This window comes from Tachypleus tridentatus, chromosome 6 (genome assembly GCF_004210375.1).
Source record: "Tachypleus tridentatus isolate NWPU-2018 chromosome 6, ASM421037v1, whole genome shotgun sequence".
NCBI lineage: Eukaryota > Metazoa > Arthropoda > Merostomata > Xiphosura > Limulidae > Tachypleus > Tachypleus tridentatus.
This window is the reverse complement of record NC_134830.1, coordinates 61,551,695-61,576,748: the sequence shown is the minus strand read 5'-3', so window position 1 is coordinate 61,576,748 and position 25,054 is coordinate 61,551,695. Positions and strand designations below refer to the sequence as shown.

Genomic DNA, 25,054 nt, shown 5'->3' with positions numbered 1-25,054 from the left:
CTTTCAAGGTCAAATAACGATGCCTGTCATACGTAATTCAATACTGCAATTATACAACTATACCATTAAATTTTCGATGGAAAAGCTACATCGTAATTTCAATATATTATCTTACCACTCAAGTTAAGTAAAAAAAAAACTTTCAAAATTGAGATGAAATAAAACTCCCCCAAGCAAAGTCCTTACAACCTCTAACAAGGAATTAAGACTTGGCTGAAAGAACTCTGAAAATATACAAAGTGATTGAGTTCCTGACCCAGACCACGCTGTCTGATGCACTTGAAGTAGAAAAGAAGTCACAGCCCGTTAAAAAGCTTTTGAACTAGGGAGGATGAAATGTTTTGCTGGTTTTAAGATTACCATGCACACTTACATAACGTACAGTATTTAATTAAAGGCAGTTTGAAAAGTTACATCCTTGAAATGCTCAGTCATAATAATGCTAAAGAATGTCAATGTTTCTAACGTTACAGTCAATTGGACATCTTAATTGGCTGTTTCAAGCCAGATGGTGTTGTGTATAGTCCACACACATGAAGCTTAGAAACAGAAGATTCGCTCGTAATATGAAGACCTTGTCCACGAGTTTCTGAAACTAGACGAAATAACAAGTATGTACTGTTGGTCATATAATAAACTATTAAGAGAAGTGACGCTTACTCTGCTCGCGACACGAACTATAGTTAACGTACTTATATACGTAATTTGAATGTTTGTTTCAGGATTCAGCCAAGATTCTTGCACGAAACACTCTTGAAAAATGCTTGTCTCCAAAACTACGTCAGTTCCTGAACATTGTGACGATCAGAATCATTTGATAGCATCACCACTTGCTCGCGATAGTCAAATGTAAACAAAGATACTATAGAAATTTGCCAATGACTATTGAAATTATTGTAATGACCTCTAGTATTATTTACAGTATGTGGAACAACAAAGCAATGCTCTATTAGCTGCTTACCAAGCTTAATAATTCTCATAATGAAGGCTCAATTCTCATCCCAACTTACTTATAACTGTTCAAAGTGTACTGAAGTAACAGTTAACACTCAACAGTGCTTTAAATGGTTCCATCCCCATCTCTGTAAGTGGCACAACGCAGCACAGGCGTTAAGCATATAATAGTAAATTGTTTTCAATACACACAATGTATTTTGTTTTAAGGAAAACTGGGTACTTTAAGTACCTTAGATTCAGCTAATGTGATTACCATGATCAAATATTGTTTGAAGGTTAAGGTACAAGTCGTTTTGTAAGAGTCAACTATTTCACTTCTTTCTATTTCATGTTTATATATGTATATATATTGAACAAGTCTATAAATCACACGTTTCAATAAATTATGATTATCTAGCAGCATAATTCTAATGAAGTTATTGTTTGTTTTGTTTTTGAACTTCGCGCAAATCTAAGCGAGGGCTATCTGCACTAACCATCCCTAATTTAGCACTGTAAAACTAGAGGGAAGACAGCTAGTCATCACCACCCACCACTAACTCCTGGGCTACTTTTTCACCAACAAATAGTGGGATTGACCGTCACATTATAAGGCCCCCATGGCTGATAAAGAGAGCATGTTTGGTGTAATGGGGATTCGAACCCGCAACTCTCGGATTACGAGTCGAGCGACTTAACCACCTGGCCATGTTGGGCCTTGAAATTATTATATGCCACTTGATATTCATATGCACATTACGTATCCATGTAACAAATTAAAAAACTAATACATTATTATAAAAACAGTAATATAGAAATCCACCATAATAGGTTACTCACTTTCAATTTATACTTTATTAGCTCTAAATGTATAAATGTTAGGTCTCACGTTTAATCTTACAATGGCAAGGCTAACAAAATGTTAAACAAACTCCATTATAATGCACATATTGCTCATTCTGCTATATAAATTGTTGTTTCATAATCTTACAAAGTGTACAAAAATTAATATAGAAAAAAAAATTACCTGTGGCACTGATACAAACATATCTCACCACATTAAATTATCACTCTCTTTAAGCTAAGGAAGTAACGATTCACACATTAATAGTCGAATTTTCCCTCTAGCTTTCCACCAGTTGGTTATCCACAAAAACCCTTCATCAATTATATGGTATTTATTGCTGTTTTTTTCTAGTTAGAGCAACTTAAGGAGTACATAACAGCTTATATTAAAAAAAAGTCTATAAATAAATGAAAATAAAGCTCTTAATATGCAAATATTATACTACATACTTGCAAGTGTGGGGGGTATCTATAAAGACCTTTAGTTATAGAAATGTCAACAGCTTTAAACTGTACAAAGCAAGACTGATTACTGATTATGAAACATTAAGTTTTACTTGTCTGGGAATCTGAACAAAACTATATTAACTATTTGAACTAGGCATCCCTAATTCTGAGTTTGAACAAAGCAATATTAGCTATCTGAGTTAGGCATCCCTAATTCTGAGTTTGAACAAAGCAGTATTAACTATTTGAGCAAGGAATCCCTAATTCTGAGTTTGAACAAAGCAATATTAACTATTTGAGCTATGTATCCCTAGCTTTGAGTTTGAACAAAGCAATATTAACTATTTGAGCTAGGTATCCCTAGCTTTGAGTTTGAACAAAGCAATATTAACTATTTGAGCTGGGTATCCCTAGCTTTGAGTTTGAACAAAGCAATATTAGCTAGTGGAGCTAGGCATCCCTAATTTGGAGTTTGAACAAAGCAATATTAGCTATCTGAGCTAGGCATCTCTAATTCTAAGTTTGAACAAAGCAATATTAGCTATCTGAGCTAGGTGTCCTAATTCTAAGTTTGAACAAAGCAATATTAGCTATCTGAGCTAGGTGTCCCTAATTTTCATAAGACTAAAGAGACTGCAACTAGTCAGTATTACTTAATTGAGCTACTCTAATAAAAATATAACTTGACTATCACTCTTACTACACCCATGATCCCTAAGTGCACAGTGAAATTTTGAGGAGACAGGACTTGAATCATGAAGACAACTTAGATCCACAGTCTCATATGCTTGTCATTAGAACAAGCTTGACCCAGAAATAAAAACTTGAAAACAAAAAGAGAACATATAATATCTTTTGAGCTTTTAACCACCCTTACATATGTTTAACTATATCTTATATTTACTAACTTATTAAAACATTATATTACTATATTTAATCGCAACATTTCTTTGAGAATATTCACTTTAGAAGAATGAAAAAATAGTTTCTCTCTCACAAAATGTTTAAGTATATAGAAAAAAAATAAATTCATAAATCATTGCCAGAACAATATAATTTAATAGGAAGCAACACTCTTACTACCTCTCTTTCACAATAATTGCAAACAATTTCATTCAACTCTACTATTTACATCAATAATGGACTGATGTAATGAAAGTTCAAAAATGTAACTTTTATATTTTGATATAACACACTAATAATTTATTAACACCAAGAAAATATAGCATAAATATGAATTTCATATTTTATAAGTATTGTAATAACTTGAAAAAGTCTAATTATTTTAAAATAAAAATATTTTCTTTTTATGATAATTTCACATATTAAATAATGATTAAAAATCACTGTTCTATTAAATGCTCAGATAAACAGTGTATATACTTTTTTGTGTGAAAAAAAACCCTTTTCACCCACACTTAAAATGTGTGGTTTGGGGGGGAGATATATGATTTTACAGTTTGAATAATGACTATTAATTAACTACTAAATTTAGCCACATATATTCGTAATATTTATAACTCTATTGACCTAGTACAAACTAAAAGTTACATGTGTTCTTCTAGCATTTTTATGTTAATCATAACAAAACACAGCAAAATAAGATAAATATTACTTCTTCTGTTGTAAATGACAAGTGAGAAAAGAAAATATTTCTATGAATAGTTCATTCTTTATTTATCTTAACAAAAAGAAACTGAGAGAAACACTGACCCCAAACCCACAATTCTGAAACAACACCATCACAACACACACAAGGACAAATGCTTTATTTTTCTGCAAAACGTTTTCAAGTACAGATTAGTGTTATACTGCCCCACAATTTGACTTGGTGGAATATTAAAACCTCAACCTAACTTTCTATCTCCCTTGGCATCCTACAAGGGGTGGATCTTTGACAACATGCCCCATACCTTTATTATGCTTTCAGTAATGAGATAATTACTCATAAACATAAAGTAGTGAAAAATAAAAAGCAACAAATAGTATTTACATAATTAATGTTTAATACTAGGTTTTTTCCAGATTCTGTACAGTTTTGTTCCTGGAACATAAAAGTTGATATTTTTTAACTTGGCTAAAGCAGTAAAAATGTACTAAATATAATGAATGGAGCTACAGAAAAAAATACAAATTTCTTTACAGTACAGGAAAAACATTTTATAAAATATAATTTCACATTTTCTTATCAAAACATCACAAAATTAACCCTAATGGTAAATGGTGATAAACCGACCATTAAATTACTTCAAGTTACTTAAGTTACTTCAAGAAAAATATTAAAAAATGTGGCTGTTATCTGGTTGGAGCAGATTTGTTTAAATTATTTCTAACGTGGATGAAAAAAATAGTAATATAGTAGGATATCATGATGATAACATCAAACAGTTGAAAAATAAAATAAAATGTGTAACTACATTAGAATAACAATTTAGATTCATTATTTCTGATTTCGCAGCTGGCTTGATAGCCAGTCCAGACCTTCATAGAGACCATCCCCACTGGTTGCACATGTGGCCTGGATGTACCAATTCCTATTTCGTAATGAATGGAGTCCCAGTTTATCCGTTATTTCTGCTGCATTCATAGCATTTGGCAAGTCCTGAAGAAAAAAATAACTGTGATTAGCTTTAAAAAGTACATTGATTTATCATGTTCAATCCAAACTAACAACCCATAAAAATATAAGTCCTAACTTGTACAGAGGAATGTTCAGATTAAAATGAGTGTCTAGACTTTATGGCCCTTTCTTTCATCCTCATGACATTCTTTGTGATATGTCTTTGGTTACAAACTATCCTTAGGCAGTACAATGTTCATTGCAGGCAGATTTTTCCAAATATTAGGTTGTCCAGAAATAAATGTTGGAATTCTCAAGATGACATTTTGAAGCTCAATATTGAGTAACTTGTCATTCGTTGGTTGGTTTAATCCAATGTTTGTCACTTACAAGGTGTCTTAATTGTCTGCTGTTTCAACTCTACTCAGAATAAGTTTCACAACCCCCAAAGCAGCATGAACAAGAAGAACTTTTGTCCAATTTTCATCTATGACTTCAAACTTGGATGAAAAGCTACTGAAACTACAAGGAACATCAACCAGGCATTTGGCCATGAACCTGTAACTGAACGTACAGTTCAGCATTGGTTCCCAAAGATTTTGACATGGAAATGAAAGTCTTGAATGCCACAAAGGTCGTGGAAGGAAGCCATCTTTAGATGACAACACGTTAAGGGAAGCAGTTGGGACAGACCCTTGCACAACAGTACGTGAGCTAGCAGAAAAGCTAGGCACAAGCAAATCAAGCGTTGCCAACCACCTGAGTGTGATTGGAAAGACGAAAAAGTTGCACAAGTGGGTTCTGCATGAGCTGACTAAAGATTAACAAAATCATCATCATGAGACCTGTCAAGGATGACACTCCAAAATCTGAAAGAATTGGGAATTGTGGTTCTGCCTCAAACACTTTGACAACTTTATTAAACAATAAACGTTTTCAAAACTAGGCAGCTGCAGAAGAAGCTTTCAGAAAGTTCACTGACCATAGAAACTCTGATTTCTACAGCAGTGACATAAACAGCATCGTTACATGTTGGTAAAAGTGTGTTGAAGCAAATGGTGCTTACTTTTATTAAAGCATGTTTTACAACACTAGTTCATACTTTTTCAAATTTTACAGTTCAAAAACAACATTTATTTCTGGACAACCTAATACATTACTGTCCCCCTCCCTTTTTACAATATTTCAAAATATCCTCACACAGAGCATAAAAGTCAATAAGAAATGTCATTCAGTGATATAGTGTTAGTTCTCACATGGAGCTGAGTGTTTTTTGTATATCATCCAGTCCAGTCCATTATGATATATATTACACAAGTGAGCCATTTTAGAATCAAATACATTATGCAGAGTGTTTGAAACATCCATTAAAAGCTGCATTTACAGACTCTCAACAGCTTTAAAAACACACAATCTATTAATTCATTATGAACACCTAAATACCTGTTTGTTTGCAAAGATCAATAGAACAGCATCTCTTAGCTCATCTTCTCCTAACATGCGCATGAGCTCTTCTCTTGCTTCACCAATTCTTTCTCTGTCATTACTATCCACTACAAATATTAGCCCTAAAAAAACACAAAACAAATTTTGGATAGAAATAATACTATTCAAGTCTTTTACAATATCAGGAATAATGAAGTTCAAGTTTAAAAGAAATTTAACAATGACAAAATTTTGATGTTTTAGAATCAATGATGCTTTCTGATACAGATGAGCTACTTCAAATAATTTCTTTGGCTCTAAGAATCACATTTTATCATGATATTTATTGGTAAAAACAGAGGAATGTATATTTAGCCTAACTTCTCAAAGTTATATTTAATTTTATCTATGCAAAGACACTCTTTTCTGCCAAGCCAATAACTTATTACTCTACAAAGTTCTTTAGTGCATATTATGACCACCACAACCTAATCATGTTTTAGAGTATAATTCTTAAAAGTACTTATGCTAAGATGGTAGTAATCAGATATCAGTCATTTCCATGGTTAGAAACCTTATGATCACCTGAGTCTTATTATTTAACTGTAGAATAGATTCATCTTGAACAAGTTTTACAAGAATTTTATTATTGGTCCTCTCACTTAAATCCAAGTATATGTACAAGGCATCCAACCCTCTGATACCTTTGGCAACTCTAAAAGGTGTCTCAACAGACCAAAGACAAATGGTGGTCATGACAATGCATGATGATATGGGTCCTAAAGCTTCTTGTAAGACAGCACCTGCACCACTGGTCTTTCCTGTAAAGCTTGATGCAGCCCCATCTGATGTAATATTAGTGCACATTGTCAGTGATAAGTACTTTTCTTCTAAAACTTTCAAAGTTGCCTCTTTGTTCATTCATCATGTGCCTCTGACCATATTCTTGTCTGCTAAAAGCTTTATTTGTGAATGTTATACTTTATTGATGTATTTTATTATGATTCCCTAGTTATTTATAGTCTCCATACTACATTAATCCAGAAATAAAAAAACAAAAATCAGTGAAGTTGGGTTTGAAGTAATCCATGGGTACCACAAATGAATACTACAGGGTCATAATTATAATCTATCCAGGCTTAGACTTATATTAATTATACTGTCTTAGGAATATCATTGGTAAACTTATTTTTTAATCTTAATAACCTATCATTCTATCAGTTAAACAAACAACAGAAATTCCAGAAATTTCCAAACGTCATTCCAGCTCCCCAAACACATATCTGATCATCCTCAATATCAAATGACTGAATTCCAGTCCTTAAATTACAAAAGCTTAGCTTAGGTCATGACTGAAACCACCACATTTCTGTGCAACTAGCATACAGAGACTGCACATGACAGGTAACTGTTACAGTAACAAATAAGCTAACACAAGATATTACAACTGTTATTTCTTTGCTCTGGATCAAAAATGAAAAAGCCACTACCTATGTTAGCAATTAAGTTGCTCATAAATTCACTTTGAAATTTCTCTGAAATAAATTACTGGATAATTTCCTCCAAATAAATTCTGTGATAAACCTTTAATATTTCATGCAGTGACTTAAAGGAAAACAAAAATTTATTTGGCAATGATAAATGGTTCTTCCACTTAAGCCCAGTGTGATACCTGACACTGTATGAGAACTCCTGCTTTACTTTATGCTTCATATGGAATTGAGAAGCAAAGTTTCCAACACTGCCACTTGTGTACTATGTAGGATTTAAGATTTTTGTTTGGTTTGTTTCAAATTTCATGTAAAATTACTCGAGGACTATCTGCACTAGCCATCCCTAATTTAGCAGTAAGACTAGAGGGAAGGCAGCTAGTCATCACCACCCACTGTCAACTCTTGGCCTATTCTTTTACCAATGAATAATGGGATTGACCATAACATTTCAACACCCCACAGCTGAAAGGGCATGTTTGGTGTGGCAGGGATAGGATTTTTCTACTCCTGAAACCAGAAAAAATACATACTCTATGTATGGGGATCTCTGTGGAGTTAGTAGTTTGCAATCAAATGTGAATATAGCCTTCAATGTGAATGTGTAAAATTTTAAGAAAAACAACTACTAAAGTTGAAGAATGTTACAGCATGACAAATACTAGAGTTGTCTAGTTGGTTTCCTCAAAGCACAGTTCATAAACCACACATATACTTATTTTTTGTGACAACTTACTTTATGCTTTTTACTGCTGCAATGAAACAAGTAATTGCATGATATTATTCAGTAATAATTTCCATCTAATGTTTTAATTGACCTGAAAGTTTTTAGTTGAGTGGCAAAGACTTAAAATTAAAGAAAGTGTCACTGAAACTAAAGAAGTGTATTTTGACATATTACATTTTCATAGTTAACTTTCCTTGTAGTCTAAAAGTTTTGTTTCAATTATGACATTTTACCTCTTTAAGTTGCAATAAAAAGAAATACAAAATAATTCCATCAGTTTCCTGCTCTTAGGAACAATGAGTCATATAATACACACATTTATGCACCTTTATTTTCCTCTAGATATTTAGGCTGATATTATTAATTACTAGGTACTGATATAAACTTTCATCACTTTGCAAGTGACACACAGGTTTCTTTTGAATCAAAATAATACAATGGCAAACTGTAAATAAACTTTGAAAATATGTAACATCCTTTTAGGTGAGTCAAATATTGACATTATTAGACTTACATTTAAAATTTAATTGAATTCTGTTAAATTGATTACAGAATTACAAGTAAAGCTTATAAAAATGTTATCTATTCCTCAAAAAAACACAAAATAGTTGAAGTCAATGTACAATGTAACTGAATTAGCAAAGTTTTCACTGTGCAAGGTGTCCTCATTATAAATTGGTATAACAACATAGTAATTTAAAATAAGCAAACATAATAAGAACTTTCATTATAGTTACAGTAAAAACAAGCTCAACTTGCTATCAAACCATACCAATCCTTAACTAACCATCAATAACTCTCTCACTACGAAGTCTGTCCATTTTCCGTACAATAACTTTTAATTTTGTGTATCTTCATAAAATTTCACTTTTAGCAACCAATACAAGTCTCTGGTAAACAAAACAAAAAGGTTTTCTTTAATGAAGTATTTTCGCTAAAGATGTGTCCATACATATGGTATTTCTACTACTAGACCAAATACTAAGTGAATTCCACATCAAGATTAAAAATACTTTTCATCTCAAAAAATTTCATATTTTATCTAAATAATTTCTTAAACCTCCTAAATAAATTTCAACCTTTTTTCTGTAAAACACTATTTTATCTCTTACTAGAAGAATGCCCATTTTTGCTTGGATGAAAATGGCTTTAACTGATTTATATTACAATCTATATGTTCATTTATTATCAACTGTAAATCTTTTTTTTGTGCGTAATTTTTGTCTTGCTGTCAAAAGAGATTATTTTCATTTATAAAAGCCCTCTTGATCATACTGTTCCCAACTTCATATTTTTACCTTTAAGTTCCTTTTACAATAATACATGAATAATACATATAAAAAAAAAAAAATAGTGGAGTGTTTTTTTGCTATTTTTATACTAATGTTAGTACTACACTAAATAATTTCTTTCTTTAAATAAATAATGCAGAACATGGAATAATAACATGCAAAAAATTGGCAATGCCCTGTAACTAACACAGTTTTTCTGGTTCCCCATCTATGCAATGAAAGCTGTAAAAACTTCATCTGGGCTTGTGATTTTACTTCCAATGGAAACAAAGTTTGAACTGAAAGTGAAAGTTAACATATTCCTACATTGAAAATTTTCCACATATTTCCAATTGCTCTTTACTTCCACTCTTCTGAATTAACACTGCCCTCTGTTGGTGTAAAAACTCACCACTAGCCTCCCTACTCCTGCTTCTGCACATCCAATGCACATGTAAATGATCATGCAGCAGCCCTACATCATATATCACTAGATGTGGGGAAGCTGGATGATAAATATCTATTGGAAATACATTATTGGTGAAGGGAAGTGCTAACTTCCAATGTGATATCTTACCTGCTCTTAGAAAATACCTAGAATCCAACCTTAAACTAATGGAGTGGTAGTGAAAAACTTATCCCATTTTACAAAGCACCAAAAGAAACATCTCAGCCTGATTGGCAAACTACAATTATAGATATATACCAGACCAACTCCAACCAACACCAGACCCACAGGGAATGTACCTCCAGAGGATGGTAGGAAAAAAATCAATTTATATACAGTAATATGGTGTGGTGCTAAACCAAAACCTAGCAGCATCTGAAACTGGACAATAGGTCTGCAGCAAAAACTGCTATACACCATTGACGCCTGCAGAATTCCACTGCCCTATTCTCGACTAAGTGGTATGATTCATCATGCAGGATTACAAGCCCCCATGGTTCACCATACCAGCAGATGGTAAGTGGTAAGACCCCTACACTCCACATAAGGAAAAGAAGGAATGCATCAATGTTTGAAGGACCACATCACTGGATACAGTGTAACAGTTGACTGTAATATTCTGTTTTAAAAATCAGAGCTACCATGTCAAAAAGAGTTGTTCAACCAAACTCTAGCAGCATTTGGAAATGAACATCAGATCTGTGGTAAGAAGCAAAAAACTACTAACAGTCCTACAGAAGACCCATCTTTACTGTGTGCATAACCCAGTCTTGTGATTTAATTATTGTTTTATACACAGATGACAATAGAACAGAGATACACAAACAACACCAGGCAGCACTTGGAACTATACATCAGGCCCATGGTAAAAAGGGCTATAATATAATTGACACTGAGCATGGTCACATACGTCAATAGTGCACATTTTCAAATAAAACTATACCTGATCACAGAACACTTGCCACAGAGTGGGAGCCACATCACACTGAACAAAAGGGCCCTTGAAAAAGTAAGAAAAGTTCAGAAAAGCAACCTTCCAAAATGCAAAAAATGTAATAATAAAGGAAAATATCTATAAATCTGCAAGCAAAAACCAGCATATCTGTATAGTACTACTACCAAACAAGAAGTGATTAATTTGCAAATATGAAGAGAGAACTGGTTACAATAGGGGTTGTATCATGCTCCTATTGGTTGAGGGTTGCTTCATGTGGATGAGCAGCAGTAGGTGGAAAGCTAGTGGAAATTTTGAAAAATATTACCAATAGATGGCAGCACTATTTAAGAAAAGCTATTTTGTGAGAAGATGCAAGGAATATAACACATCACTTGATAGATGAAAACTTTAGCTCTCTATCTGTTATGAATAGCACAGTACTAAAAACACTACTGACAATTTTAAAAAGGAAGCACGTGATAAATGGGTATGATAATAGGGGTTTGGTTGTGGATTTCATGGAACTAAGTAAGATTAAAGGCTATGAAACGAGCTTTGCCTGGACAATGCCAATAATATAAGGAATTCACCTTGTAGTGGTAATAAATTGGAGGTTGGTATTCCTATAGAAGCAAACATTGCAATTTTCACACTAGGGAAATTCTATATTTTCTAAAGTATTATCTTATAAATCTAATAATGTAAAATTTATATACTCTTAGAATACGGAGTAGTAGCTATATGATTAAGCTGTATTTATAGGTATACCATGAAAAGACAGTAGTTTAAGATTTAATGTAACTTACTGAACCCTCATGACATGCACAGAAAAAGATAGTAACACACAGCAATATCAAATATTAAAGCAAAAGGAGAGAAAAAAAAAGCCCAAATCCACAAATTCTGCAACCTTGGCTTTCATATAAAAGCTTTCACACAATTTATCCAAGAGGAAGAATAATTTTGTTTATTTCACACACCAGTATAAAAATTTATTAATATATGTTAATAAAGGGACAAAACAACTCTACCTTGAGTATTCTGGAAATAATGACGCCACAATGGCCTGATTTTATCCTGACCTCCAACATCCCATACTGTAAAACTGATGTTTTTATACTCTACTGTTTCCACATTGAAACCTGAAAAACAAATATATCATCACATTAATCACATACACAGGTAAGAAATCTAATAACTAATATTTTAATTTTTTTGTTAAATTGTCTCCTTCAAATAATCAGTGGAGGCCCAAATAAAATTACAGACTTTAAATTTATTTTACAGCTTTGGTTTTAGAAAAAAAAATTCAACTGCTTTTGTATATCAAGCTAGTTACTGCTCTGACAGAAACCAAAGAACATCTGCTGTAAGTGAATATCCAATATGGAAAAAAAGTGAGTGTGAAAAAAAATACATGTTGCTCAGATTGAATAGCTACAAGACTGTGGCTTGAATGCAATGAAAAATACATAGTAATATAAGTAACATTTGACCTCAGTTTCTTACATAGCTGATCATACCAGTTCCTATTTCTTGGAATCTGGTGTACAGAGTGATGCAGTTCAAGCTGCATCTGTGAGAGCACAAACTGAAAAGGTACAGCTTGTGTATTAATAAAACATGTAGTACAAGAGAATATTCAAAATTACACCAATTCAAAAATGTATGAAGCTCAAATGCAGAAAATTTTGTTTAACAATGTACTTCAGGGTTTCCAAGGAAAGAAACACTACTTGAGAGCTGTCTTACCAGCAATCCCGAATCTTAAAGTAATAAACTAGATGGAAAGCAGCCAATCAATTATCATTAATTTTTGAGTTATTATTCTATTAACAAAAAATGGGATTCACCATCTCACAGATGGAAAGATAAGCATATGTGAAGAGAAAATTTGAACTCAGGCCCAGGAAATTGTGAGTTGAGTAACCTGACCAACAAGCCAACATCCAAGTAATTACATTAGATGTGTCTGTTAACCCTCTTGCCACGGACTCAATCAATGTGATCAACATTCTAACCCTAATGTACTTATCAGTTTCCATACTACAACTTTTAACATGTTTTTGTGTATCTTAACAAAATTAACCAAGATTTCTATAAACATTACAAGTCTTCTGTACACAAAAATTAATTTTTAATTAAGTACTTAAATAAAAATATGTTCATAAACACACAGTCAGTGTTAATTATTCCAAATGCAAACTAATTTTCATGTTAAGATTTGAAAGTTTTCTTCATCACAAAATTTCCAAATTTCATTTACATAATTTCCAAAACCTATTTTTCTCTACTCTAACCTTATGTACATTTGATCAACTTAACTGACCTAGTACCCACCGCCAAACATGCAACATAAACCAAAATTACTTTTTTTCTTTCTAAAACAACTGCAAACTATGACATAAAATTACAACAGTGTCTTAAATAACTTAAAGTTCGTAACAGTATATGTCCACTTATTCTTAATTTTACTTCCCTTTGACCCATGTCTAACTAATAATCCCACTACAAGTGGTAAATCACCCAGCAAACACTTCTCACATTACTGTGTTGAATAACATAATACATGAGTTGCTCACAAGCAAAACTCATATTTTGTTTTTTCATTATGTTACCTTATCCAGCCTTATTTCTAATTTTTAAATTTTGGTTATATTTATAATACGAATGTATACAAAAACAAAAAGTATATCATTTACTTGTACCTCATTTTTTTTGTCACTGTCAGTTGTCAATGAAATTTAAGCCTACTGTTTTTAATACTAATTGTACTAGTACACAAAGTAATTTTTATTTACTTAAAAAATGCACCTAAAAATACAGAATAACAAAGGAACCAATATCCTATAACTATCATAATTTAACTTAGTTTCTAATCATGGCATGAGAGCTTTTAAAACTTAGCCAAGCTCATCAATCTAAACATTGCTTGAGAGACTTTCAACCTAAAGACAAAATGAACAATACTAAAAACAACATACAATTTGATAAATTAAACCCTTAGCTTTCTGTTGGTTATAAATAACATAGTATTAAATACCAGAAAAAATACTGGCAATCTTTGAAAGAGAGGATGTTACAAGTGACTGACTTTCTAGTTTATGACTCCATGAATAAGACTGAATGCTTTGAAAATATTTTGCCTTCCTTATATCTATATTAAATTCTGTACTTCTCAGAGGGGAAGTAAGTGAATGAGAAAAGAGGGAAGAATTTTAAAAAAATGTTACAATTCTTGTACTAGGAGATATTGAGGATCTTATTTTAAATACTTCATGAAATTAAGAACTTAAAACATATATAATATTAATATTTGATTTACTAAATATGTTTTGATGCTAAGTTTACTAACATACAATGATAATACAGTAATTTAACTTTTAATTGTAACTCTCTAAAATGCTATGACATGCACACATTGAGCTAACTACAGTAAGACAGCTAAACAATAGGGTTAACTTACGAGGGAAGTACACTGGTTCATGTTTGAAAATACAGTTAAAATTTCATGAATCAGTATGCAGTGTTTCCACTTCTCGTTTTACTGCATCAGGTGTGTGTAAACTGTTTAGACTATTTTCAGCATACAGGAAATTAATACTTGTACTCATTCAACACAATACATTTTAGGGATTGGAGGTAACTGTTAAAGGAAGTGTTTAAGATATTGTATCTACAATGAAGAAGTGTTTACGAAAGTAGTAAATGAAAGATAAGTAAATTAAGTTTATTATACTGAAGGCTCAGATAAAGTAAAAATGTTTCGAGTGGAACAATAAAAAGTATGAAAATACAAACTTGAGCAGTTGAGGTATTCTTGTTAAATTTAATAATCAGCACATGCTTTTATTTTATGCACTTATTAACCTTATTGCAGTGGATGAAAGGTTATTTCATATGCTGACTTGCATTCAAAATTCTATTGAACTACGATTTCATGAATGTATGTTAACAAGTTTGATATTAAATTGTAAATTATAATTAAAAATTTATTATTATACATTGGTTAATTTAAAATGTTTGTAACGTCAAAGTACTAAGGGTATAGGTTTTGTACAAATTAAGAACTCAAATTACCAATACTGATAGGCTAGAACATAAAATAACCTCATATCTTTTTATTTATTGAGATATGATTCATGTACTAAATCAAACACAGTGACTTGGTTCATCTCTTTCCATTTTTGAAAATGGTCCCTTATATACAATTACTTCAATATATGACACATGAATAACCAATTGACAACTTAGAATGTCCAATTTGTTTTCTCACCAATTTTAATCTCTTAAAAGGCTATCATGTTCTTTCAAACCAGGATTTGAAAGAGTTAGGTTGTGCCTTTAGTCTGGTTAAAATTTCATATTTCCTTCTAGACCTAAATACAGCTTAATTGCTGTATTTATTATGCTTTGCAATGTTTGTAAATTTCTTGATCGCTAGCATAGGTGTGTGTATGGTGTGTACATACTAATCCACTGTTCAAAGTAGGTTCCTGGTTTTGATGTGTGTGTGTGTGTGTGTGTGTGTGTGTGTGTGTGTGTGTGTGTGTGTGTGGTGTGTATATACTAATCCACTGTTCAAAGTAGGTTCCTGGTTTTGAAAATTGATGACAATTCTGTGGTTGACATTGTTTTTTGGCTCCAACTTTCTATAAGCCAAAACAGTCCTAGGAAGTATATCCAATATTTATTATATTTATTTCTTCCTATAAAACCACAAACAATTATTATTTCAACAACACCATACACAATTCATAGAAATTTACATACAATTACAGACATATATAAAGACAGAAAAAGTAAAACCTTTTTTGTTTTTTACCAAAAAGCTACATTTCATATCTTGAATTATTTTTTAAAAAACTTATGCTACATTTACTCATATATACATTCTTTATTTTCCTTGTTCAAGCTCAACTAATTACGTAACTGGCTAAGACACAGGATATGCCTGATGCAAATAAATAAAACAAAACAGATGTTATTTTTTATATAAGGCAAAGAATGCATCATCAATTTTTTGTTTTATGTTCTAAAACAAGTCTGATAATGATGCTGAGCAAAGTGATGATAAAACAAGTTTCTTAACTGTTCCTTTTTTTTTTTCCAGGAAGAACATGATTAATATGCTTCAATTATCCTCATAAAGTTAATTACCTCTTTCAACATTTCTAAAACTGTGAAGTCTAAACACCTGCACTATATCAAACTATTTTAAGCCCCTGATGTATTGGTAAACTCACTACAATTTTAATAATGTCAACATATCCTTTATATTCTCATCAATACCAGTCAGAAATGGGGAACTTGGTTCCGAGCCACTTTACTGCTGTGTAAAATGTTCCACGAGTTCATGATCATGAAACAAGAATACCCATAAATTTGGCATGGTTAATAATGACTTACAATCAAACAACTTTCTTCAACCCCTTAGTTCAAGTTTTAATACCTATAAATATCTTTACCTGAATTCCTGTTAGAGAAAAATATATTTGCACTTTTAAAATGAAAATAATGTAATACTTCATCATAAGCAATGAAAAACATCACAAAATATTAGACCTCTAATACTAGTTGGGAACCATTTCCAAAAAGAGTTCAACCTTCAAGTGCAACATTAAGATACTACTATTTCAGATTAAAAAAAAAAAAAACAAGAACAAATGTTGTAAAATAATGATTAACTTGTTTCCCTCTTATAATCACTTCTTTTTTTTAATGGTTTTAACTAGAATATATGTTTTCAAACCTTATACACACGTCCATTTCACAAGACCTTCCATACAAGTTCAACCAATAATATTATTTGGCACACACTGCCTTTAGGAGACTGAAAAACAATCTGCCTCATAAATTTACATAGTTTAAGACCCCATAATTAATCATGTCACACAAAACAGAAAAATGAATCATTTGCACTTCAGTGTGTTACAGATATTACAGAAATTATAATTCAGACATGTTTTTAAAATTAAATAGATAAACATTGTATAATGTTTTGGTATTATTCTTGCATTGTTTTATAGGACAAACTCATTGAAATATATTAAGATTCGATATGTTAATTACCTATGGTAGGAATAGTAGTAACAATTTCTCCTAACTTGAGTTTATACAGAATTGTTGTTTTTCCTGCAGCATCAAGTCCTACCATCAATATTCGCATCTCCTTTTTTCCAAAGAGCCCCTTTAAAAGTGAAGCAAAGATATTCCCCATGACTGTAGTTAATGGCCTTACTCACTTTGAGGTCTAGAAACAAGAAAATTATTAAGGTGAGCACATGCGTATATAATACCCAACAAAAATATATCAGTTAATTAGTCATATTTCTATTATTGTTCACTCATGACATTTTCCGAGATTCATTTTTTTCAATAAAGATTAAATTAATCAATATGAATGTGCATCAGTAATTTCAAAGTTAATAATTACAATAAATAAGAAACTATTAAAACATAATGCAATATTAGGCCCAGCCCAAAATACTTTAAGAAGCAAATTAAAAAAAAGGAATGAATACTTATGGAACTTTGAACAGAGCAAGTTTGATAATTCATAAATTATATAACAAGGATTAACCAAACAAATGTTAATCACTACCAAAAGACTGTAGATTATCTTCTTATAACTTTAAGTCATAATTACATTATATGAATTTCGGTTAACTTGTTATAAAAAGTATCAAGTTTTCATAGTAGCTGAATATTTCATTTAACAAAAGGATTATGTTTTAACATTTTATTAAGTAAATATTAACAACCTACAACATAGTTTTCATTTGTTCTTTGAAACTGACCAATAGACAATTTCAAAATGTATGAGATATGTAGAGTGACTGGACATTTTAGTTTTACTGGGACAGCCCTGTCGTCTTTGGTAGTTTTCCCCAATGTCTCAATAAAAATCCTTCTCAGGTCACATAAAATTATCAATCACATCAAATCACAAATGCAAAAGGTCTATTTCACTTACTTATTTTTTTAACACATACTGCCATACCTTCTCGAAAATTCAGACTCTGTGTGGTAAGAAACCAGGGTCTACATAGTTTTAAGTTACTAGTACTGTAGTAAGCCTACAGAAGTTAAGTTTTTCTGTACATGTATGTGAAGTTGTTAAAAAAATTATTTCTAAAACAATGCCATTGTTAACACACATGAAAACATTGTGGAACAGTTCAATAACTCTAAAGTAATAAATAAACTTAGTATTCTGAAAATTGTTTAATTTCAAAGCCAAAATTCAAGGGAAGTCCAGATCGATCCACAGTTTGATCAATGTGATAATATTAAATGTGAAGCACAGTCACACCAACAGTCTGTTAACTCAAAAGTAAACTAAAGTTGAATTACTTCAAATCTGTAATAGTCGTTTTGAAGTTGGGAGCAAGGGTTGGGTTGTCCAATTTTTTTTTATTTTATTTTTTTGAAAATCTGTTTGAATGCAGTATGCCCCCATTTATGGTCTTGTGAAACAAGTGCACAATATGAGCCAATAATAATTAGTTGTTACATGTATGATTTGTAATGAAACAAGAAATGAATACATCAGAGAAAGGTGGCAATTAGAATATAACAATTTAGATCTATAAAGTTATTTATGAATAATTTTGTCAGAGAAAGTGCTTTAACTTTAAGTTCTAAGCTATTAATATATTTCAGATTAATATTGTCATCTTTTCATTTCAGAATTCAAACCCTAAAGAGTGTTTTGTTTTCGAATTTTGCACAAAATTACACGAGGGATTTATAAAAAAATTTCCATACAAGTATCAAGGCCACTTTAATTATTCTATTATCTGTAACAGTAGTTCTCAATTTTTAGTAACCCAACAACATATTTTAATTTACAATTTTTCACGAGTCCCAAAAACCTATCAATATTATGTTTTGCAAAAAAAGATTGTGTACATAAAATGCTGTATTCCAAAATTAACTGCTTTAATTCATATAAACCTCACTTTACAAAAAATACTTATTCTATGATATCATACATTTCAAAAATATTTTTATGAAATTTTGGACAATGACTTGCAGTTCACCTGGAATACCCTTGCAAAACCTACAGACATCAGTTTCAGAAACATCTATCTTGAGAAAACCAACACAGAAATTCAAACCTCTTTTATAGCTTAAAGTATCTTAAACACTGACCTAGTACACCTCAGAATTCTGATGTGTAGGTAGGTATCCTTCCCAAAGTAAACTAACCCCAAACATACATAATACTCAAAACAAGGTCTCGCCAGCCTTATTTACATTAGCATGACAAAGCTGATTGACTTGTACAACTGACTACCTATAGGTATTGATTACACCTATTAGTTATGTACAATAAGTGATTAATCAAAATTACTTTCCAATTGATTAATGTTACAAAAACAGTCAACTAACTGAATCTGATTTCCAATTATTACCATTATGAATTCTTATTTCTTCAAAAGTTATTCAGTTTACTGAGTGTCACAACTCATTGTCAAACTGAAATTAGTGTTTCATGTTATTACTATTTAACCCTTTTCAACTACTAAAGTGTTATGCGAGAATAATCAATTATCGAACTCAAAGATTAATTTATTACAAAATTCTACTAATTATCCAGTTCTACAAAACAATACTAGCCAAGAAAAAATCCAAATTACCTCAAGCCAAAGCTAACAGTTAAGCATTTACTGACACCACATAAAACAATAAAAAACATGTATATAACTTTCAACTCATTTATATCATCTTGTAAGCACATTCTATCAACTTTCTGAAAAGTTTATATTGATCAAATTTGCAAGTTTCAATAACTCATTTTCAAATTAGCTACACCCTTAATTGTTTATGACAATCATTTTTCTTTCCTTCTTTATCAGACCTGTTGATGCTGTGAGCCTAGTTACAGTACTTGGAAAGCAAAACCAGAACAATTAAACCAAAGGCACAGTAATATTTAACAAAATATCACATCTACAGAGTTTTAGTTCAGTTTAATAATACTTTTTCTTCATCAAAAATTAAGACTCAATATGTAATTTAATGATAAAAACTTACAACACAATGCACATTTCACAAGAAATAAGTGAGAAATCTACAATGAGAATAATTGTGTGTGTATTCATACACCTGTACTGCCTCCACCTGCCACAAGTCAATGTAAAAGACAAATACTAAAATTCAGCTTTAAGTATGCTGAAGGCTGATAAGTGAATCAGCTCTATACATGTCCTCTTCAGATTTGGACAACAGCTTATTGCAAAGGCAATTACCCTTAATATTTCAACAAATATTAAAATAAGTTCAAAAACACATCTTCATCATGAATGTAAACTTGTACATCTGAGTTGACTCATTTTTGTAACAAAAGGTCTTAAATGCATGAACCTCCATACTAAATATCATACTACTTGAAATGTAACTTTTATACAACAGATATCTTAAAACAACAGCTGAAAATAACCTGTATTAGTACTGTTTTACTGAGCATGTGCAAAAACGAAAGTTACTAAATCCACAAGAGATAATTTTTAGGAATTAAGTACACAATTGTTAATAAATTATATACACAGAACATCATTTGTTTCAATAAATACAACACATATATTTAGATACTATCCTACAAGTAAGAAGAGAATTAGAGATACCTTACTAGGCAACACCAAAACTACAATTTTTTCCAACTATACGAGAAAAAGAGTGATATTTTTATATTATTACAAAACACAATTATTCATTATTAGTATGTATCAAATTACAAAAGTATACAACATTATAACATCAAGTAACTAAGTTTCAACTGCATCTCTACTGCTATACCAGTTATGCCTAACTTGTTTTTATTTGTAGAATAGACAGTTTATTCAAATGTCACCATAACTAGCAGATCCCAGAGAATTATAGTTCCTGACTAGAGAAGTCTGTAAATTATTGTACCATCCACCCCCAAAACAAACAACAAAGGAAAGCATCTACAGTACTAATTCTCTGCACTTTAAATAAGGAAAATAAAATCTTCACACACCACTGGATTCCAGTCACAAATCAATAGATTTACACTGCAAGTTCAATTATGTAGTTAATAATTATAGAAAATCTTCAAACAAAATAATACCTGTAAATCATTCTTTTGCTCCATGCAACCAGCACATTGAAACAACATTAATAAAACATAAATAATCGATATAAAATTATTACTTTACCTACTTTCCTGATACTGCATGACACCCGTGTCATGGTAAGATAAAATAGTCCCAATCAATTTCAAACTCACACACATGTATTCATATTATATGAATAAAGGAAAACTGTGAATAATCAAATGTTAATAATGAAGTATGATCTTACCTATATATCTATGAAAATACAGAAGAGATATGGTAATCACACTGGTTGTAAACTTGAAATACTATGATTGACAGTAGTAACCTCTATCAACTGTACATTATGTCATGATGTAATTGATGTATCATTCACACCATTTTTATCATGGATTCTTACATCAGACGTTCTCTGTAGCCACGCCCAACAATATGAATCATACTTGATGATGAGAAATTCACTTGAAATAAAAATGTATCTAAGAATGGTTGGTATGGGTATTATCACTTTTATTCATGAGGAGAGAACAATGTTTTGACCTTCCTAGGTCATCTTCAGGTTAAGAAAGAGTTTAAATGTGACTGTTGACAAACATGTGTCCCAGGGAGGAGAGTATAAATGGGAACAATATTATAGGGGGCGTTGCTGCTAGGACAACGTACAAGCTGTTTACAATCCCCATTCATAATTTTGTGACCCATTTCAGTTCAATTTAGACAGACATCTATGCATTAGTTCATATATTATGTAATATACAACACAAAGTTTATTGTATAACCTTGTTTCTATAAATTCAATACTTCAAAGAATTCTAAATAGTTTTAAAGTTTTATTTGTGTGTCTTCAAACAGTAAATTCTACTGGATCTACAGAAACCAGCCAGAGCCAAACAGAGCTATCAGTTGATGTTGATCCTCATTGCTATAGCCTATTGGAACCAGCATAGTTTTTGATTTTAACATTTATTCACTGGCTGCTGTCAAATGTTGGAGGGCAGTCTTAGCTACCACAGAGATCTTTTAAAGTCAATTTATAACTAATGTGAGTACACTTGCCCTGAAACAAACCATGCAGAATCAACATGGCATCACTTATGTCCAAAACAAACACCAAAAATAGCATACTCCATTACCCCAAGTTATTCATCTACATTCTGTGATGTTTGGTTCATACATCCAGAAAAGCAGTATTTATGCTGGTTATTTTCAATTGCTCTATCAAAATGTGTTATATACAAATCATATTTCAGATTGTATAGGATTTAAACACTGAAGTTCAAGTTTCAAACTTTGTTTTATCACCAATATGTAGACAACTTGGCTGCCTAGCTTTATATTTCTATTAGAAATGTATTTTGTTCATTTTATTTTAGTTTTTTTGAAAAATTGAATGAAATTGTCTTTGCAATGGGCTGTCAGTGTCACATATGTGTGAATAGGGCATGTGTATTAGTATAGCTAAGCACACAGAGCTCATTTGTGTAGCTTGGTCTTTAAAAAGAAATATTCACAGATTATATAAGAAAACATGTCCTGAAATTTCAGTTATACAATAATACTATATATGCATATATTGCTACAAGTTCAGTATAAAGCTAATTATAACTAAATATATATATATATATATATGTATGTATACTGAAGTAATTAGAAATTCATATATCATAGGTACATATATACATGCACAGTAATTCTTCACGTCTGTATATAACTTAGCAGTTACATCTCAAGACACAACTATGTATGATTCGAAAGGATTTTAGAAATCTGTACCTAAATAAAAATTACAAACAGACTACCCGAGTGAAAAATGAAAACGGAAATACTCAAGAGACAAATAGTGAAATATATTTCATTATACGATTTTTATACTCTACTGTCTTCAGGATGGATGGAAAACAAGAATGAAAAGTTAAGCTGTGGAACTAATTCACACTAATACTACAGCTAATACTAACATGATTGATAATGATATTAGTACTGTCAGTACTAGTATATTAGTATTACTAATAAACTGAATAATCAGTAGTACTATAGTAAACCATCTAGATTCAACGAACTATATATCGACAGGTTGAAGTGTTAATATAATACTAGTTTTGCTAAAAATACCTTTCTTTCTTAGTCCTAATGAATGGACCACCTTCCAAGAACGCTGCTTCGCTTTTCCGTTTACAATAATTTATAAGCTGAAGAACGTCAGATAATAACTTTCAGTTTCAACTTTCAATTCGAAGTCACGTCGTTAGTCGCATAACCATAGCCCTATACTGTTACTAATTATCAATTACTCAAAGTAATATTAATGTTTACACGACTAACAACGTTAAAGACCTTTTACGTTGGTGCAACTTATCATTAATCTCTTCACTTCCCTTTATTTAAAAAAACCTTCACTATAGCAAAATAAAAGCACAAAATGGCGGACAATGAAAACAATTTCCAATCCTCGCCACGTCAAAATGGAGACTGCAAAATGTGTATCGCAAGCGGATTCGTTGTTGTTTATCACGTGAGGGGGAGTCATCATGTTACAAATTACCACATGATGACGCTACACTCGTAAGTTACAGGTTTTTTTAAGAATTTTGTGCAAAGATGTGTAAAATCTATCTGCCCCCAAACTTTTAGGTCAGTGAAAGTAATAGCCAACAATACTCACCGTCAACTGTTTGGACTAGTCTCGTCAGACCCTATATTTCAGTAAGCACTTGGTCGTCTTACAAAAAGGATATTGAAATAATTGAAAATGTGCTATGAAGAGAAACCAAATAATTATCAATTTTAAAATATATGAATTACAAATAATGATTTATTAGCTTAAATCTACCAATATTTTAGTATATAAGAGTCATTCCAAACTTTTGAAACCAAGTTAGACCTTTGAGTTAACATCGTACCCTTGACCCCCTCAAACGTTGACGCGTGGGATTCATTTTTTATCTTTTTTCAAAGTTTCCACGCATGCTACCAGACGATTTCCGCCTACTCAAGTGGATAATATTGTACATACTTGTTCAAAATATGAAGAGGAGATATTATTGGATTTTTAAAATAATTAAGAGTATCTACCAAATGTTGTGGCAGAAAACTTTTTAGAAATAAATAAATAACTGTTGGAAATAAATCTATATCGTTGAAAGAGGGAAGACTATATTAAATATTAGGAAATTTAGCTTCATCTATAGAACAGTAAAAACATGAAATGACTTCCTGACTTCTTCAACTGAGTCCGAGAAAATCCTTTTTATTTTTAACTATTTAGACCAATTTTGGGAAAGCCAATAAATTAAGTCTGGCTATAGTTAAGGATTGTCAGCCAGAAGTGACAACAAGATTATTGTGTTATCCGAAAAAGATGAAAAGTAAACTGCACATACAGGTAATTATGGCTGGATACAGACAGAAACTAAGTAAATCTAAGCAAAGTCGACCAATTGAATTCTACCATTACTTTTATAGCGTTCATATTTTAATATGGTAGTGAATAACATGTAATTTCTGCTTTTTTTTTATAAACGGTAGTAATGTATTTAAGTCCAACTTATACAAAGCCTATAAGAAATAGAAATATTTATTGTTTATTTTTATCATGAATGTACGCATATATATATATATATATATATATATAATGAGCTAGCTATCTGTGCTATATCCGCTATGGATACTAAAACTCGAATTTTAGTGTTACAAGTCATCAGACGTGCCACTGTGCCAATAAGTGTGTGCGTGTGTGTTGAAATGTATTATAAATGCTTGTAACATTTATTCATCAGATGTTTATGTTTCCCTGTGGGATAGCGGTAAGTCTAAGCCCTTAGAACTCTAAAATCCGAGTTCGCCTCACAGGAGTAGACACAACAGGTAACTCTATACTGATAC

The 25,054-nt window shown here is 31.4% G+C and overlaps 1 protein-coding gene across 1 annotated transcript; it reads right to left on the bottom strand.

The window, feature by feature from the left end:
* Positions 1-1,772: 1,772 nt before the first annotated feature.
* LOC143252662 (ADP-ribosylation factor 1-like) lies at positions 1,773-23,659 on the bottom strand. The gene is made up of 5 exons (XM_076505153.1): positions 23,285-23,659; positions 17,160-17,340; positions 12,119-12,229; positions 6,233-6,357; positions 1,773-4,831 (listed from the first exon to the last, which is right to left on the bottom strand). Exons 2-5 carry the CDS (start codon positions 17,305-17,307, stop codon positions 4,670-4,672), a joined length of 546 nt encoding a protein of 181 aa, XP_076361268.1. The 5' UTR covers positions 17,308-17,340; positions 23,285-23,659; the 3' UTR covers positions 1,773-4,669.
* Between the last annotated feature and the right edge of the window lie 1,395 nt (positions 23,660-25,054).

What these genes read in the sequence shown, in the direction of transcription:
- LOC143252662 (XM_076505153.1), bottom strand. Translation starts at nt 17,307, where the DNA reads ATGGGGAATATCTTTGCTTCACTTTTAAAGGGGCTCTTTGGAAAAAAG. An exon ending in TACTACTATTCCTACCATAG is followed by an intron (nt 12,230 to 17,159) that starts GTAATTAACATA and finishes TTTGTTTTTCAG; the next exon opens with GTTTCAATGTGGAAACAGTA. An exon ending in TTATTTCCAGAATACTCAAG is followed by an intron (nt 6,358 to 12,118) that starts GTAGAGTTGTTT and finishes GTGTTTTTTTAG; the next exon opens with GGCTAATATTTGTAGTGGAT.